The sequence below is a fragment of the Cibotium barometz genome, chromosome 30 (assembly GCF_041138505.1).
Source record: "Cibotium barometz isolate CiBa-2024 chromosome 30, ASM4113850v1, whole genome shotgun sequence".
Taxonomy (NCBI): domain Eukaryota; kingdom Viridiplantae; phylum Streptophyta; class Polypodiopsida; order Cyatheales; family Cibotiaceae; genus Cibotium; species Cibotium barometz.
The window spans coordinates 48,218,115-48,236,361 of NC_141075.1; the positions used below are offsets into that span (position 1 = coordinate 48,218,115).

The window sequence follows — 18,247 nt, forward strand, 5'->3', positions numbered from 1 at the left end:
CCTGTCATCCCACAAGCCGCATATCACCCATAATCTCACCAACCATGCCAGTGATGTAGATGCGGAAGCTATCACCCAAGCGAGTCATCAATGTCCACCGTAGCACTAGTTGAGCTCGATATCTCAACACTCCTCCTCAAGCTCAACTCCACACACTGCACTCCAAGTAAGCTCCTAAACCTGTGGAGCTTCTCTGTGCCCAATGCCTTCGTGAAGATGTCAGCTACCTGATCCTCTGTGCTGACTTATACCAGATCAACATCTCCTCTGGAACGTTCTCCCTCACAAAGTTATAATGCACCTCAATGTGCTTCGTTCTAACATGATATACTCGGTTACTAGCCAACTGTATGCTGCTCATGTTGTCACAATATATGACAACTGCCCTATCCACGAGCTCTCCCATGTCACCAAGTAGCTTCTGAAACCAAGCTACCTCACAAGCTGCCATAGCAGCACCCCTGTACTCTGCCTTTGTACTCGACAAGGCAACTATTGGCTGCTTCTTACTGCTCCAACTCACAGCAGCACTCCCAAATGAGAACATAAAACCACTGGTAGATCTCCTGTCTGCAATACTACCAGTCCAATCAGCATCTGTGTACCCATGCAACTGTATCTCTTTACCAGCCTCATAGAAAAGTCCATAATCAACTGTGGACTTTATGTACCTGAGGATCCGTCTAGCTGCATCCAAGTGTGGCTTTCTAGGGGCCTGCATAAACTGACTCACGAGTCCAACAGCATAGCTCAAGTCTGGCCTTGTAATGGTCATGTAGATCAAACTACCCACTATGCGCCTGTATGTAGTGGGGTCCTCCAAAAGCTCACCTGTATCTACGGAAAGCTTTGTGTTCTGCTCCAATGGCACTGAAATAGGCTTATAGCTTGCAGTCCAATCAGCATCTGTGTACCCATGCAACTGTATCTCTTTACCAGCCTCATAGAAAAGTCCATAATCAACTGTGGACTTTATGTACCTGAGGATCCGTCTAGCTGCATCCAAGTGTGGCTTTCTAGGGGCCTGCATAAACTGACTCACGAGTCCAACAGCATAGCTCAAGTCTGGCCTTGTAATGGTCATGTAGATCCAACTACCCACTATGCGCTTGTATGTAGTGGGGTCCTCCAAAAGCTCACCTGTATCTACGGAAAGCTTTGTGTTCTGCTCCAATGGCACTGAAATAGGCTTATAGCTTGTCATACCATACTTGGACAACATGTCCAAGCCATACTGCCTCTGCAATAGCAGAATGCCATGAGGTGATCTCACCACCTCTATGTCCAAGAAATACCGCAGCTCACCCAAATCCTTCATCTCAAACTTCTGCTTCAAAAGCATCCTGACATCATGTATGTCTGCATCACTATCACCAGTGATAATCATCCACATAGATGACTAATAGCATGATCCCTCTATCTGTCTTTTTCACATATAGTGAAAAATCTGCATTGGATATCTGAAATCCAATGGTAACAAGATACTCCCCGATCTTATTTGACCATGCTCTGGGTGCCTGCTTCAAGCCATACAAGTCTTTGCATAACCTGCACACAAAATCTGGATGTGCATCACTCTCATAACCTGGTGGCTGCATCATGTAACACTTCTTGCAAATAACCATGCAAGAAAGCATTCTTTACATCCATTTGATGTAAAGACCAACCCTTCGCTAGAGCCATAGCAATGACAGCTCTCACGGTTGCCATTCTTACAACCGGGCTGAATGTCTCTTCATAGTCTATGCCATAAGTCTGCGCATAGCCCTTGGCAACCAATCTTGCCTTGTACCTGCTCACTGAACCATCAACATTGTGCTTGACTTTATACACCCACTTACATCCAATTGCCTTCTTTTCCTTAGGCAAAGGCACTAACTCCCATGTTGCATTTGCATCCAATGCTTCCATCTCCTCTTCCATGGCATCTTCCCATTTCTTATTTCCAATTGCCTGCTCAAAGCAAGTGGGCTCAACCTCCTGTATTGCTTTTATCATGTAAGCATAATGATGGACTGTATATCCATCATATCTCAACCTGTCAACAGGGTATCTAACCCTCGTAGACCTGCATACACCTGGATCACTGCCAGGTGTCCTCAAAACAGCCCTGGTTCTCCTTACACCAGGAGTAATCACATACGGTTTGCCAAGCTCCTCATCAAGGTTCTACTCAAAGCCACTAGAGTCACCATCCACATATGAGTGACCTGCTGACAGATTAAGCACAAAAGGTTGATCTACCTTTTTCTTTCCTTTCCGTGATACATGTGTACCTGCATCATTCCTCAACCTCCCTGACCATGGACTAACATTGGATCCACTGCTCGAGGACTCCCCAGATCCACTCAGCACCTGTGATTACTGCTCTACATGTGGTGCAACATCAGACTTCTTACATTTGCATCTTCTGTTGCCTTCACTACTGGTGCATACCAGCTACTCATCTCATCGAAGACAACATCTTTGCTTACTCGCATCTCACGAGTGGTAGGGTTATAGCATCTAATAACCTTTTTGCTCCATAGCATAACCAATGAAGATGCATTTCTTTGTCTTTGGATCCAACTTTGTTCTCACTTCATCAGGAATATGTACATATGCAATACACCCAAACACTTTTAAGTGAGACACATCCGGTCTTATGCCTGTAAACTTCTGTTCAAGAGTCATACCATCAACAACTGCAGTGAGTGTCCTGTTCATAATGTACAGAGCAGTTGCTACTGCTTCTGCCCAAAAGTAATGTGACATATTCTTTTCAACCATCAAGGCATGTGCCACTTCTGCAATGTGCCTGTTTTTCCTTTCTGCAACACCATTTTATTGCGGAGTGTACTTGCACGTAAACTGCCTCTTGATTTCCTCCTTTCTCAAGAAATCGTTGAATTCATTGGAGAAATATTCTCCTCCATCATCTGATCTTAGGCATTTTATTTGCATGCCTTTTTCCTTCTCGACCAAGGCTTTAAATCTCTGAGAGTGAGCAAACACCTCACTTTTCTCCTTCATGAAATAAATCCACACTTTCCTACTTTCCTAGTGTGGTCATCAATAAATGTAACATAGTACCTGCAATCTGTAATTGTTGCAATCTTGGTCGGTCCCCATACATCTGAATGTATGACATCCAATGGCCTTGCACTGACATGCTTTTCATGTGGGAAAGCATGTTTGGCCTGCTTACCAAGTTGGCATGCTTCACATACCTTATGTATACCGTCAACCTTAAACTTTGACAAACCTGCAACAATATTTTGGACCTACATAGACTTCAATTGCTATTTGTACATTCACATGACCAATGCGCTTGTGCCATATGTCAATATCTGCAATGACACATGTTCCATGCGCAAACATGGCTGCCTTTATCTCAGGCATGTTCACATCCAAAGTAAACATCCTGTCATTTCTGTTACCCTTTTGCAACCAAGCGACACTTATTTTTGAAGTCTTCCACAAAACATCCTTGAGGATCAAACATCACTTGCAGACCCTGCTCAACCATCTGTCCAACAGAAACCATGTTCTTTGTAATATTCGGAACATGAAGTACATCAACCAAGTACTTCATTTTGCCATCCTGCATAGACAATGGCACTTTATCAACATGCGCAATGGGATGCATAGTATCATCACCTATTTCTACATAATTTGGTTTTTTCATTTTTTGCATATCTCTAAACCACTCAGCATGACTGATCATGTGGTTAGAGGCGCCAGAATCCACATACCATATATCTTGAGATCCTGACACATCCCCTGTTATGGAACTAAGCATGTGCTGCATCACAAACAACTGCTCACTTCTGTCATCACCTCCATGTTTGGTAGATAATGCATAGTTACCTTGCTGCAACTTTCCACTTTTAATGTCATTCTGCTTTTTGTAACAGTCCTTTGCCATGTGTCCTGGTTTGTCACGATAATAGCACTCTATGCTATTTGCATTTTGATTTCTTTGCTAACCACCTCGCCCTCTTTGGCTCCCCCTGTCTCTAGACTGGCCTCTTCCACCTGTGTATGATTGCTGTTATGAATCATTGGACTGTTGTTGTCCAGAATTCTGATTTCCTTGTCGGCCACCACCTTGGCCTCGACCACGGCCTCGACCTCTGCCTCTACCTAAATTAGAGTAGAAGGCTTGTTCCAATATGTTCTTGCTTTGTGAAGAAGAATCCTCACCTAAAGCCTTTTCTTCTATGATCAGCATAGATATTAAGTCCCAAAAGTTGAAAATATTCTCCCTAACTGCAATGGAGATCTTAAATGGCTTGTACTCTCTGTCAAGCCCATTCAAACAGACACTCACCAAATCATCATTCACCATTGATACATTGATAGACCCAAGGGATTCAACAATGCCCTTGATCTTTAAGACACATTCATTGATGGACATGCTTTTCTTTTCCACAGTATGTAACTCTTGCTTTAATTGTAGCTTCCTTGCCTTTGTGTTAGTCTGAAACATTTGAACCAGATTCTGCCATGCAACTGTTGGAGTGTTTACATCCTGTATGTGTCCTATCATAGTGTCTGTGACACTAATTGAAAGCCAGTACATGACTTTTCTTGCACCCTGATTCCAATCCTTGAATGTCTTTATAACTGTAGGAGTGGCATTCTCCTCAGATACTCTGGAGGCTCCTCATTATCTCCTTCTACATAATCCCAAAATCATTTATCCATTAGGAAATTGGTCATTCTGAACTTCCAGGCATATAAGTTTATTCTTATCCAGCTTCTCACTAACAATCTAATTAATTCCGTGAGACATGTTTTCCTGCAACAATCAAATAACCTGCAAATAGACAACTTCTGTATGCAATCTATAATACAGCAGTATCTCCTGTAACTGCTGCAGCAACAGTACTTCAGCACAGCCTGTACAGCCTGTGTGTCACCAAATGTGATCAGAGTACATGTACATACACCCAGTATCAATAATACATGTGCAAATCTTGTCTCCACTTCCAAAATGCACTCCTGCACTGCAATAATCAGATTTCGAGCAAAAACAATTCTCTACCAAAACTTCCAGAAAACTGCAGAAAATATCTTGCAATGTTGAAACGAGGCCTGTAACACGCTCGAAACGTGAATCTGGCTAAAAAAACTATGTCCAATAGGATGATATACCTACCCTGTAGCTCCGCTCCTGCGAAGACAGCTCCTCAATCGAAGATGTGTACTCCCAGAGCTACTGAGGAGGTGTTGTACCTAAACTAAGAAGGGGAAAGAGATGATAATGCCCTTACCCGTGTAGTACCGCTTCCTTCCTTGCTTGTTCTTGCCTCTTGCTTGCCTCCTTAGCTCTCACACGAACCAAGCTCTAATACCATAAAGAGAATGTGGGAGCAAACCCTAGCAAGCAAACACACACACACAAGAGAGAGCAAGACACAAGAGAGAGATGGATAGCTTAATTTTCTTCTATCTTCTTCTTCTCTACTCAACCAGCATAACATAAAGATAAGAGTACACACTATATGGGTTAGTACTCAACTACTACAACATACAAGGGTCGATCCATAATGTGAACCCGACTAAATGAGCTAGCGCTATAACTATGCCAGTCCCTAGTAACCCAAAATGGCTGTCACACAGCCTGTCATTCCATTGGCCGCATATCACCCATAATCTCACAAACCATGCTAGTGGTGTAGATGCGGAAGCTATCACCCAGGCGGGTCATCAATGTTCGCCGTAACACTAATTGAGCTCGATATCTCAACATCTACATGCATGAATGCATCTCTTCAAGTGGGTTAAGGGACTTGGACTAACTGACTACTGACTGACTGTCTAAGGCTGAGAATGACCTACGTAGCTCGTGCCTGACTTATCCTGGACTGAGGATTACAATGGGGTCATGGCGTACGACAAATATCATCCTAAAAGGTGCTAATACTGTACAATGTTGCCCTGATGATGATGAGCTATCTTGTCACCATGCACTACAGTGCAGAGTGCATGTGACAGATGCCTCCATCATACTGGATAGCTAAACTTCTCACAATATTGACCTCATGTGTAGATAGACAGATAACAGTCAATAAGAGATTACTATTAGTTTCAATCATTGAACCTAGCACTAGCAAGTGGAGGCACATAAGCATACCATGCTTTGATGCAAAGCATATCATGAGGTGCAACGATTCTGTCCATACAAAGAGGGCTTTGTTGCACAATCATTAAGTAGAAGATCAGTGATAGTAGGTGGCCGTTTACTTGCAAGAGCCCCAATGCACAACAAAAGGTATCCGGTAAACTAAAAGGAGAAAGAGACCCAGTTAGACATTCCTACTCCCCAGCACACACCATGATACAAGGGTTAAAATAAGCAACTAGAGCCACTAGTCATACCCAAAAGCAAAAAGGAGGCCCATCCATCATAGTAGCAGGGGACCGTACTGTTGTCGCCTGCTCGTACTGCTGTCGCCGACCTGCGTACTGTTGTCGTCTGCCTGCCCGGGCCCCGTACTGTTGTCACCTGTCTGCCCGTAGTACGTACTGCTGTGTACCAGGCAGTACGTCTAGCCGACCTGCGCAGTGCAGCTTGTTACAGCTACCCGCCAGTCCTGACTCCTGAGTCGCCCCAGCCTCCAGAGTCCAGGCCCCCAGCCCTTGCAAGTTGCCGTGTACAGTGTGCACTGGTCACTGTACACTACAGTCTACAACAATGGTACATACTACACTCAACACCGTGCCTAGTATCAGTCTACAAGCAACAACAGTGCACGCTGCAACCTGCCTGGGCCCTGTGCAACAGAGTGATCAAGACTCAAGTTCAACAGTTTACATCTTTACAAGGCAAGGCAGCAAGCTTCTCTCTTTCTTCTCTCTCTCTCTCTCTCTTTGAAGTTTGAACTTTTGGTCTTTTAAAAATTACCTGTCATTGTTCAAACTTCACAGTCTGGACTGCACAGCCTCTCCCCATTAAACAACAGACAGAAAAAGGACTCATTTCTCTGTAATGGTTAACTTTGAATGTCTATTCAACTTTTTGCCTGAATTTGAAGAAATCATGGCTTACTCGGGTTCAAAGCGATCGGCTTCGAATGCTACTTGGTGGGACGAAGTTGAAAGGCTAGAAAGGTATTCATCAAAGGGAGGTGCAACACGATGGAAATGCAAGCAATGTAACAAAGAGAAGTCAAGAGGAGCAAACCGTGTGAGAGCACATCTATGCCATGTAAACAATGAAAAAGCACAAGTGACCAAATGCCCAGGGACAACACCTGAAATGTGTAGAGAGCTTTTGGCAAAGTACCCAAGTGAAGAGGAGAAAGCATGTGCACGAAAGAAACCGGCAATTGATGCATCTTACTTCAGTAGACATGGGGAAGATGTACACTTGGGAGATGGACAGCAGTATGGAGGACTTGGGAGCTTTGCATTTTCCCAAGATTCGCAGCCTATGGGTGCAAGCTCTGGCAAGCAGCAAACCTTGGGAGCAGCTTGGGATCCCCGCAAGAAAGAGAGGGTAGATGCAGCTGTTGCAAGGTTCTTTTATCATGATCATGTAGCATTCAATGTTGCCAGGTCTCCATATTTCATTGAAATGGTCCTAGAGATTGCACGGTATGGCCCAACATACAAGCCTCCTTCGTATGAGACACTACGCACCACCTTGTTGCAAAAGGAGAAAGCTGCAATTGAATGTGCTTTAGAGTCTGTGCATGAAAGTTGGGCAAAAAATGGTGTGTCACTTATTTCAGATGGTTGGAGTGACTCGAAAAAGGTCCATTCATGGCATGGTTGCCTATTCTCGAGGAAGAATGCAATTCATTTCCTCACATGATGCTTCTAGGACTGGAAAACTGCAAATCAGCTTGTGGAAGAGTGGGCCGAAGGTATTGAGAAAGTTGGACCAGAGAATGTTATTCAGTACTTAGCTGATGGTGAGGCAACAAATAGAGCAGTTGGTCTTAAGCTTGAAGATAGGTATCCGCATATCACATTTAGTCCATGCTTTGCTCATTGTTTGAGCAACTTATTGAAGGATGTTGGCAGCTTGCCATGGGTTGATCCACACATTCAAAAAGGCAAGGAGATAATAAGCTTCATTCAAAACCATCAGTTTATTTTGAATGAATTCCGCAAGAGATCGCCCAAAAAGGATCTCTTGAAGTACTCAGAGACACGCTTTGGTTATAACTTTCTCATGATGAAGAGGTTATCCAAAGTGCACTTGCCTTTGAAGCAGTTAGTTGTATGCAATGAGTGGATGGGATGGGCTCTTTCTCGGTCAAGAGCCGGCATAGAGGTTGCAAGAACCATACAAGACTTCACATTTTGGGATAAAGTCAACACTATCAATGCTATGATGAAGCCAATCACGCGCTTGATGCGGATTGCAGATGGACGGGAGCCATGCATTGGCAAGGTTTATGAGGGGGTTGATCGAATGATAGAGAAAATAGGGGAAGTGGGCTTGTCTAATGAGAAATATGCAGAGGTTCGAGAATTATGTGAAGCACGATGGAATGGTTATCATTCTCCTATGCATGCTGCTGCGTATGTCTTGGATCCCGAGTTCCAAGGATGTGGACAAGAGGCCGATGATGAGGTGATGGATGGTTGGGAGACAATGCTTTCTAGGCAAGTTCGTGATGCAGATAAACGAAGGTTGGTGAAAGACCAACTTGGATTTTATCGCAACAAGTTGGAAAGGTTTGGATCGACTAATGCACAGAGAGATAGGTTTAAGATAGGGGCTGCTTTATGGTGGAAGGATTATGGGGCTCGTACACCACAGCTTCAATCATTGGCAGTAAGGATCTTGTCTCAAGGTGCAAGCTCCTCTCCGATTAAGCAACTACGGAGTGTGTTCGGCCATGTTAAGAAGAGGAACAAATTTGGGACAAAACAAGTCAATGACTTGATTTTTGTAAGTGCTAATTTGCGCTTGCTTGGGGATATGGCTTCTCTCAAACCAAAGAAGTTTATATTGCTTGATGAAGAGTCCTCGGATGATGAGGAGACACATGGACTTGCAGATCTTGGTCAGGATGGGGTTGAAGATTTGGATGCTGCAGATGTTGGTCTTGATGATATGGCTTTCTTGGATGACATAGATGATAGTCTCCTTGATGGCATCACTGGTAGTAGCCATGCATGATATCTCCTTACTATTTGCATGTCACCTTGAGGCTTGGACTTTGGATCTAGGTTGTTTCTTTTATCTAGGCCGTGGGCCACATTTTGTGCTTTTTGTCACATCACATAAGTGGAATTTTGTGCCCAAGACATTCCCCTGAAAATTTACTAAAGCAAATATAAGTAGGCAGCTTGTACATAAATACACATTGTTGAGTTATACTGGAAATTTCATTTTATTGGCCAAATGGGAGGTGAAGCCAGAGAGAGAGAGAGAGAGAGAGAGAGATACCATTCAGTATATCCAGGGTCAACAGTGAAGCCATATATGTCCACCTGATCACACATAGACAGTGCCAGTTCTATGGACTTCACCCCTGTACCCTTGGCACCACGTCGGAACACCACTCCTTGAAAGAGGTAAACTGGATTAGGAAGCTCCTGTACAAGGTGGACAGTAAATCAAACATTCTGATAAAATAATTATTGTAACTACAAAAAGGCACCCTTACAAAATGCCTGCTTAACAAACAGGAACCCTTAATAAACCCCTACCTCAACGGCTTCCCTAGTTACTATATAAACAACTAATGATGGGCACTGTAATGCATATAAGAAGTCTTCAAAACATGCCCAAAGTGTAGCTTAAACAAATGAAGTTTCTCTTCTACGTGGTTGCAAACCAACAAAACCATGAAGCTAGCAAGCTATGGATTGAATTGTCCATATAATAGTTCTTGTGAACCTTAGCCATCAACTCACCATACCTTAATCATAGTGTTGAAATCTCTGTGGATCAGGCTTTTTATGATCAGAACTTCATCTACTGCAAAGCCAATGACAGACACGATCAGGCTTCTCCAAACTAAATAACCAGTTCTAATGGAACTGTGAGAGAGAAGATCAAATTCCGTTAAATGAAACCAAAAAAGGGCATTACAAAAGCATAAAATCAACAAAAATTGAAAACAAAGATGCCAACTAGAAAAAGTGCCCAGATTTTCTACATTAAAAAGCCCAATATGTGGCTCATTTCAGCTGCCAATGTACAACAAGTTAAGCGCTAATACCTTAAAAAAGCATAGCACTGATTCAATATCTGGATACACAGACATATGACCAAAATAACCACCTAACTATAGACATCACGATGACTTGCTTGTGGTAGAAGCTTGTTCTTTTCTTGGAAAAAGGGGATGCCCTTCTTTTTGTACTGAGACACGAAGGTGCCCACACTTGGACGTCCACTGCATAGAGCTGGTGAGGCTGCTCACAATATGATTTTCCTACCAATACTATTATCATTTGTACTAAGACTGAGCCTCAATGCTTTGCCCACACCTGCTGTCCGGCCTCCTTGCCCATGGTCACCCTATCCCGGCCTGGTTCTGGCTGCTTCCACATGTAAAATGCATCTGCACCTTCCCCCCAAAGCGGGTCCCTACCTACACTCTACCGGGACCGAATGCATGAAATTCTGTGTGCACGACACCTGCTTCCTGGAAAAACCCATCTGGGCTTCTCAAGCACAAACTCCTGGATGAAACATTCTTTGTCCCCAGCAATGATTCCTAGAAATTTCCCGCACGGAAATTTGGCACAAACTTTAAAAACTTGTCTTCTTATGCAGTTCATGTCACGCCTACTTGTTGCATGGAAAATGAATTTGGGCACATGAACTGTTTTTGAGCCTAGACATTCCCTGGATTTAATGCATGTGAAATGTCTACGGGTTTCAAGGACACCTGAAAATCCCAAGAACAGGTGTCAAGTAACACTTACAGTCCAATCTGGGCACTTAAAAAGTGTTTTTAGAAACTAGTACTCAAATTCTAATGTTGAGCCTTTGCTCCCATAACTGTTGGGTAGGAGGGAAGCTAGCCTGCACACACACACACACACACACACACACACAACCTCAAGCACAGAGAAACGTGAGAGTGCTGGAAAAGATGTACTCAATAATGATATGAAATTGTTGGGTGTTGGACTCACACACTCACACACAAACCTGCACATTAGGGTTAGGTGCAGGGTAGAGAAGCTCACACACAGAAATGAGAGAGAGAGAGAGAGAGAGAGAGCCAAAAGTGTGGTATCCACAAAATGCAAGTCAACCCTTGCATGTGTGCCACATCCATATAATATAGAAGTACAAAATATTATATGTTAGTGTCCTTTCACACTTGATGTCCAAGGGGAAAAACCACATGGGAAAAAGTAATGGATCAGTTCCTAGGAAGGATTAAAAATGGAGTCGGCTAGGTGAGCTGGAGTCGCTAGCAACGAGGTAGGCGGAGCCAGCAGCCGTGGGCCAGCACGAAGGGCCTGGAACGGGCGAAGACGGCCGGTAAGTGACGGCCGGAAGCCGTGGGAAGGAAGCAGCAACACGAACGGGCGACGGTGAGCAGCCGGAACAGAAGACCGATGGACGGAGCCGACGGGGACGGAACAGCCGGGACGGAACTGCTGACCGTCGACGGGTCTGGGCAGCCGGAACGTAGTCGACGCTGGGAACCGAGCACCGGCGGGCGGACGGCAGGTGGGAGTCGCACCTGGGCGGAGCCGCCGCTGGAACGCCTGCCGCAAATGAGGCTGCCGCTCGCGAGGCTGGGCGGAGGTGGTGGGTTCCCCACTAGTGCCGCCCGTTTCTGGCGGCCGGACGGCGGAGCAACGACGGAATGGACGGACGGACGTCGACGGAAAAACACAGCATCGATGAAAATTCACAGGCGACGGAAAAACACAACGTCGACGGAATTTCACAGTTTTTTCTGCAGATTCTGCACAGGCACTACTCCAGGGCCAGCTCCTAGCTCCCAGCTCTAATACCAAATGTTGGGTGTTGGACTCACACACTCACACACACAAACCTGCACATTAGGGTTAGGTGCAGGGTAGAGAAGCTCACACACAGAAATGAGAGAGAGAGAAAGAAAGAAAGAAAGAAAGAAAGATTTTATTAACGTCTTCCAAAAGACTGAACTCGGCCTATGAGACAAATCGGAGTACCTGTATGGGGTATCCTCTGTCATCCCAACAAAATGAAAAAGTACTGAATAAAAAAAGCTGAATCTGGGTGTGCAGGGGATGGAGCTCTACTACTAGAAGAATGCAAAGCTATATGCATGGAGTATACAATCATGATATGCAACCTAGCTAGCTCCATCCTGTACCATACTGGGGGTATAAAATGGTATACATCAGTGAAGGGAGTGTCCACAGCTCCCTGAAGAACATGCCTGGGTGTGCTCTGAAGCGAGCCAGTCGCTCCGCACCCTCTCTGTGAAACTGAGCTCTGATCTCTGTCATCTCTCTCTGGTATAGGCGTGGTGTCCGAAAGCCAGGTGTCCTCTGTCTCCTGCGGGCTCTAAGTGTCTCTGCTCTCTGGAGAGTAATTCCCTGCCGTGTAGGGGCTGGGAGGGGTATGGATCTCTGAAAAAATGTAGTAATCTGTGTCTGTCGCCCCCCCTCTGGAGCTGTCTGAGCCTGTAATAATGTCTCTCTGTGGCGCTGTATGTCTGAGCCTGTAATAATGTCTCTCTGTGGCGCTGTATGTCGAGAGAGAGAGAGAGAGAGAGAGAGCCAAAAGTGTGGTATCCACAAAATGCAAGTCAACCCTTGCATGTGTGCCACATCCATATAATATAGAAGTACAAAATATTATATGTTAGAGTGTCCTTTCACACTTGATGTCCAAGGGGAAAAACCACATGGGAAAAAGTACCCTTGGTTAAGCCCTGTTCACACATAGCACTACCATAAGTGAGCATATGCCTACAGAAATGAAAGTACAAGTGAGTACTAAAAGGCCTAGGGCAAAGTGCCCAACACACATAAGTGTGTTCACACGGGAAAAAACCTATGTCCAGTCACATGGAAAAAGTGCCCGTGAGTAAGCTGGGTTCACACCTGAATTAGCCGGGAGTGGACATGACCAACAAACCCTCCTCAAGTGAATGGTGTGAACGGGTAGCAGCAGGGTGATAAAGCTGTGAATGCTGCCCTGCACTATGCTCCACAGTAAGAGTGAACTGCAGTGCCAATGGAAAAAGCAAGCACTCTATGACGGGGAAAAGGAGAATCCCCAATGTCATAGTGCTAATGCTAGAGCACAGTAGTACATAAATGCATCACCAGAAATGCATGGCAAAGATCATGTGGACATCAACTGCATCAAATCAAGAGGCATCGCATAATACCCCCCTGAAGGCAAGCATCCAAATGCCAAACTGAACTACATGTAATCCACATCAATGCTCTGTAACTGCACCAGTGATAAGTATAAGAAGAGGTAGCACATATACGCATGTGTAAAGGCAACAGGATCCGGAAGTCATGCCTGTGAGACATGCAATGTAAGCTGCAAAAGTGAAACTCATCAATGGAGGATCTAATGAGGAAAAAAATCAGCAATGGTAGGGCTGATAAAAGTAAAAATTCAGCAATGGGAAAAGCTGAAAATGGGGAGAAAAAGTGGGGGCTCGAGGTGGGCATCAGCCAATGCTATGAGAGGATAGGTAAACTCTCAGCGATGCCATGATCAGTGGCATGTATGGCAAGTGTAAAGATGCATAATCCCACAATGAATAATATACATGTGACATGTCAAAACCATGAGAGCAAGCCATCACTGGCCAAGTGTGTAAAAGGCACTCCCAGTAAACATCGCATGTGAGAAAGTGACAATGTCAACACCGTAGAAACAATCCCGTTGCAAGGGAAAACAACATAAAAGGCATGTCCAATAGACATCACATCAGAGAAAGCGTCTAGCATAGACCAGTATAAGGGTCAACAAGCATAAGTGACCATGAGGCATCACCAACTGCATGTGGGCAAGTAAAATCTCCCCCTGAAATGCATCTGCCAGACGATGCATACCATGGAGTACAGACTATAAACATAGTCATCAAAAGCAATGGCATCAGAAGACATCTCTGCAGGTGATGAAGATGTAAGGGTCAAGGCTGACACATGTGTAGCCAAATTGGCCTGATCTGCACCTGTAGAAGAAGATGCCAGCTTCTTCTTTTTTTCACTTTCAATACGCTTTGTGCATTCCTCTATGGTGTGCCCTGTTTTCCTGCAATAGTTGCAGCGCTTTTTTCTTTTCAGGCTTGTCCTCTGTCTTGGGAGGATCCGATGGGCTAGGTTTAGGCCCAGATCTATTCCCACGAAAGGGAGCAGCCATTGCTGACTCAACAGACATCATGTTGCTCCTGTTGGAACGAGATTGCTCTTCACTGAGCAAGAGTGTCACAAGGTTGTCAAAAGTGACCGCATTAGGTGCATTGCCAGCCAACAACCGCAATGTGGTGCCAAATGTCTAATAAGAGTCAAGCAAGTTACGCGAAACTGTCTGAACAAGATAGCTATCTGTCAAGACCTCATCAATGTTAATAAGCTGCTCTCGTAGGTCCTTCACATGCGTAAGGTACTAATCGATAGAGTCACCTTCAAGCATGCGGTCAGTCTCAAGCATTGCGACCTGAATGCAATGCCACCAAGTTATCCCAAGCACCCTTTGCAGTGGTGCAAGAACGAATGTGCGGAATGATATGCCTGCGGCACGAGAGAGCAATCAATGCATGGGCCTAAGCATCCCTAGCATCCCAAGTACGCTGCTGCTCAGTAGGAGGAAGACAAGGAGGTGGACCTGCAGGAGGATGAACGGGAATCACTTCACTTTCTGTTGGAGCAGGTGCAAGAGGACGCTCCTTAGTGCCATCCACATACAGCCATACATTTTTGGCAACCAAAACATGACGCATCATATAAGCCCACAAAGGGTAGTTGTCCCCATTGAGCTTGTCCTCTTGAGATAGCATTCACCAGAGATCATTATTACTGTTGGCCATGATAGCACAACAAATCTGTCACAAGTCACCAAGAGTAGGCTATGCCCAGCAAAACCGTAAGAATGCGGGAGATAAATAGCAAGATAACCAATGGACTAAAAGGGAACTCCTTCACCACGAGAAATACATATGAATGTCTCAAATCTGCAAGTGTACTGCACGATGATGCAAATCTGTCAAAGTGTCCACAATGGCATACATATACTGCAGCAAACCACAAATGCATACATGTGCCGTGAAAAACACAATTAGCTGACACTTGTAAGAGCTACAAGTGTGCAAATCCTGTAAATCTGCTAATGCGATTGTCACCTGTACCAAATGCTGTAATGCCCAAAAATTGGGGGAAATGCCCCAATGCCAACCAAATGTGCTTGTAATACCCAGAAAATTGGGGGAAATGCCCCAATGTCAACCAAATGTGTATGTAATACCCAAAATTGCCTGCAAATAGTGCCAATTTTTGCAAAATCCCCAAATTTCTAGTGCAATTATGCACCAAATCTGCTAAAATCAATGCCAATGTTGCAATTGCAGGCTCAATGGTGAAAAGCCCCAAATTTGAATAGGCAATTTGTGCAATTTCAGGTCAAAACTTTGCAAATCTCACAAAGTTAACCTGGAAATCTGTATGAGATTGAAATTTTTTTGAAAATTTTCAAACACCTCGAATTTTCCAGTGTGCAGGTACACTTTGCAAGAGTGGTGCAGATCTGTAGGTACACTTTACAATCGTACGGCGGGTAGGGCGCAGGTACAGGGCATCGTACAACGGGCAGGCGACGGGCAGCGTTGGGCAGATGATGGGCGGCATAGATCTAAGAGCGGCGATGACAGATCTGGCAGTTGTGGAGGTGGCGGCGACGCACGGATCTGGTAGGCGACGACAGTACAGGTGGCTGCGCTACAGTCGACGGCGGCGCACGCACGGGCGACGACAGAGGCGGCGGCGGTGCTGCGAATTGGGCAGCGCAAAGGGTGACAAGCAGCGCTCGATGTAGAGGATGCAGAGGCGTACGACACAGATCTGGTGGCGCACGCAGAGGACGGCGCAGATCTGAGCAGCGGCAGAGCGGCTAAGGGAAAAACCCTAACCCTAACCTAATGCAGCAAAACCCTAGAGCCCTGATGTGTGCAATAGGCTCAAGCTCTGAAGGGCAGCAGGGGGGGCAAACCCTAATGCTAACCCTAACGAAGCTCTGATACCAATGTTGGGAGGAGGATCTACTGTGGCTTTGTGGATTTCCGCAAGGCCTTTGACACAGTGCCCAGTGCTAGACTGATGCGCAGGCTGCAAGACTTGGGGGTTCCATGTGAGCTCATTTGGGGTATTATGGCACTTTATGAGACGGTAGTTGGGCAGGTGCGGACTTCAGAGGGTCTCTCCCAGCCAGTACACTCCACTATAGGGGTGAAACAGGGCTGCCTGCTCTCTCCGACTCTATTTGTACTATACATTGATGAGATCTCTGATTATATTGGGACACGAGGGGACAGAGGAGCCCAGTTGGCTGGCACTTGGATACCTCTGCTCTTATATGCTGATGATTTTGTGCTTATAGCAGACTCACCAGAGGGTATGCAGAGGCACTTGGATACTTTACATGCTTATGCACAGGACAGTGGGCTCTCAGTTAACCTTGGTAAGACCAAGGTTATGGTGTTTAACACTACAGCTCAGTGGATCTGGAGATCAGCGCCTATTTTCACATATGGACAGGAGACAGTGGAGTATGTTGACTCATACACATATCTTGGAGTGGTGTTCACTGGGCCCACATTTTCCATGAGGGGGGCAGCAGAGGCCAGATTGACTAGAGGATATACAGCACTAGGAGGTCTAGAGAGGATGTGCTCACAGGTACAGTTTCACGAGCCACGCACTAAGCTGTGGCTTTTTGACATGCTGGTCACATCGGCTATGCTATATGGAGTACAGATCTGGGGGCCTAGCCTAGATCGTCACAGTCGATCAGGACGCACATACGATGGATGGAGATCGATGGAGAGACCACTTGTGTCCATGATCTCCAGGATGATTCGGGCTAAGGCCTCGGTACCCATGAGATTATCAGAGCCGAGATGGGAGCACCACCGATCGTAGTCGAGGCTCTTGCCAGATCAGTGTCCTTCATTCATAGCACCTGGGAGCTTCCCCGACACCAGTATGCACGACTTGCTTTAGAGTCCTCTCATCAGCTAGCCATGGAGGGAGACACTTCATGTTGGTATGCGCAAATAGCATCCTGGTTTGAGCTCCACGGGTTCAGTTTAGACAGACTTCCACCCTTCCAATACTCTCTGGAGGCACCCTCTCTCACCTTGACACATTCTGAGATTAGTAGAGTCATCAGACAAGACCTCATTCAGTTGGACACTAGGAGGACATGGCTAGAGCCCTCACAGGAGTTGGGGACGAAGATGGCTTTCTATCGAGACAATCTTCTCCGCACCACTGAGGATGGCTTTATACTTAGACCGAGCTACATGGATACCCATCTGTCTCATGGATTGAGGTGCGCCATTGGGCAGATTTGCACCTCTTCACACCAGTTAGAGATAGAGACAGGCAGATTTAGAGGCATACCTCCAGGGGACAGGATTTGTCAGATTTGTTGGATAGAGCCACAGACGGAGGAGCACTACATCTGTTTTGCTGCACAGCATATTATGAGATTCGAGGGCGCTACCATTGCCTTTTCAGAGAGGGATTTGGACCACTGGCTAGAGTCATGGACTATTGTGATCAGCGATGCTTGGGTTTTTATCTCCTGGAGATCCGCAGGTTCAGAGAGTCCATTATCAGGAGCAGACGCCCGACTGGCAGGGAGTCCACACAGAGACAGATTACTAACTTCTTTAGAGGGACTACTCGGGAGGACACACAGCCGACAGCCCAGTAGTGGGCACCCCGTGGGACTCTAGTTGAGAGAGCTATCCAGTTGGGCAGATCCAGACGCCCGAGGGTTCGCGGATCCTCACATCGGAGACGGTGCCTACACCGGAGGATTCAGAGCATCATTGCGAGGCATCGGGCTCGTCCGACCACGCATCTCACTATGGCAGATATCCAGGCCATCCGGCAGAGACCCATGCTAGAGCTCCTAGGATGATTACGACTCTAGCCATATACTGTTGTACTCACTGTCACTTTTGTACTCCCCCATATTCATGTATTCATGTATCCAGGTACTCATGTACCCCATTTTGACTAGTAGCAATAGCTTCCCACTCTCCCTAGTTGCTGCTTCCGGATGCTCCCTACTGATGTATTGTAGGGCTAG

General features: G+C 45.7%; 1 protein-coding gene across 1 annotated transcript in view; it reads right to left on the bottom strand.

Annotated features, from left to right (window-relative positions):
* MGP2 (MALE GAMETOPHYTE DEFECTIVE 2) overlaps nucleotides 1-18,247 on the bottom strand; it is a 95,929-nt gene that overhangs the window by 34,804 nt on the left and 42,878 nt on the right. Inside the window, exons 8-9 of the mRNA XM_086824364.1 lie at nucleotides 9,870-9,928; nucleotides 9,395-9,543 (exon numbers count right to left, since the gene is read on the bottom strand). Coding sequence (XP_086680490.1) covers nucleotides 9,395-9,543; nucleotides 9,870-9,928 — 208 coding nt within the window. The remainder of the gene's footprint in view (nucleotides 1-9,394; nucleotides 9,544-9,869; nucleotides 9,929-18,247) is intronic.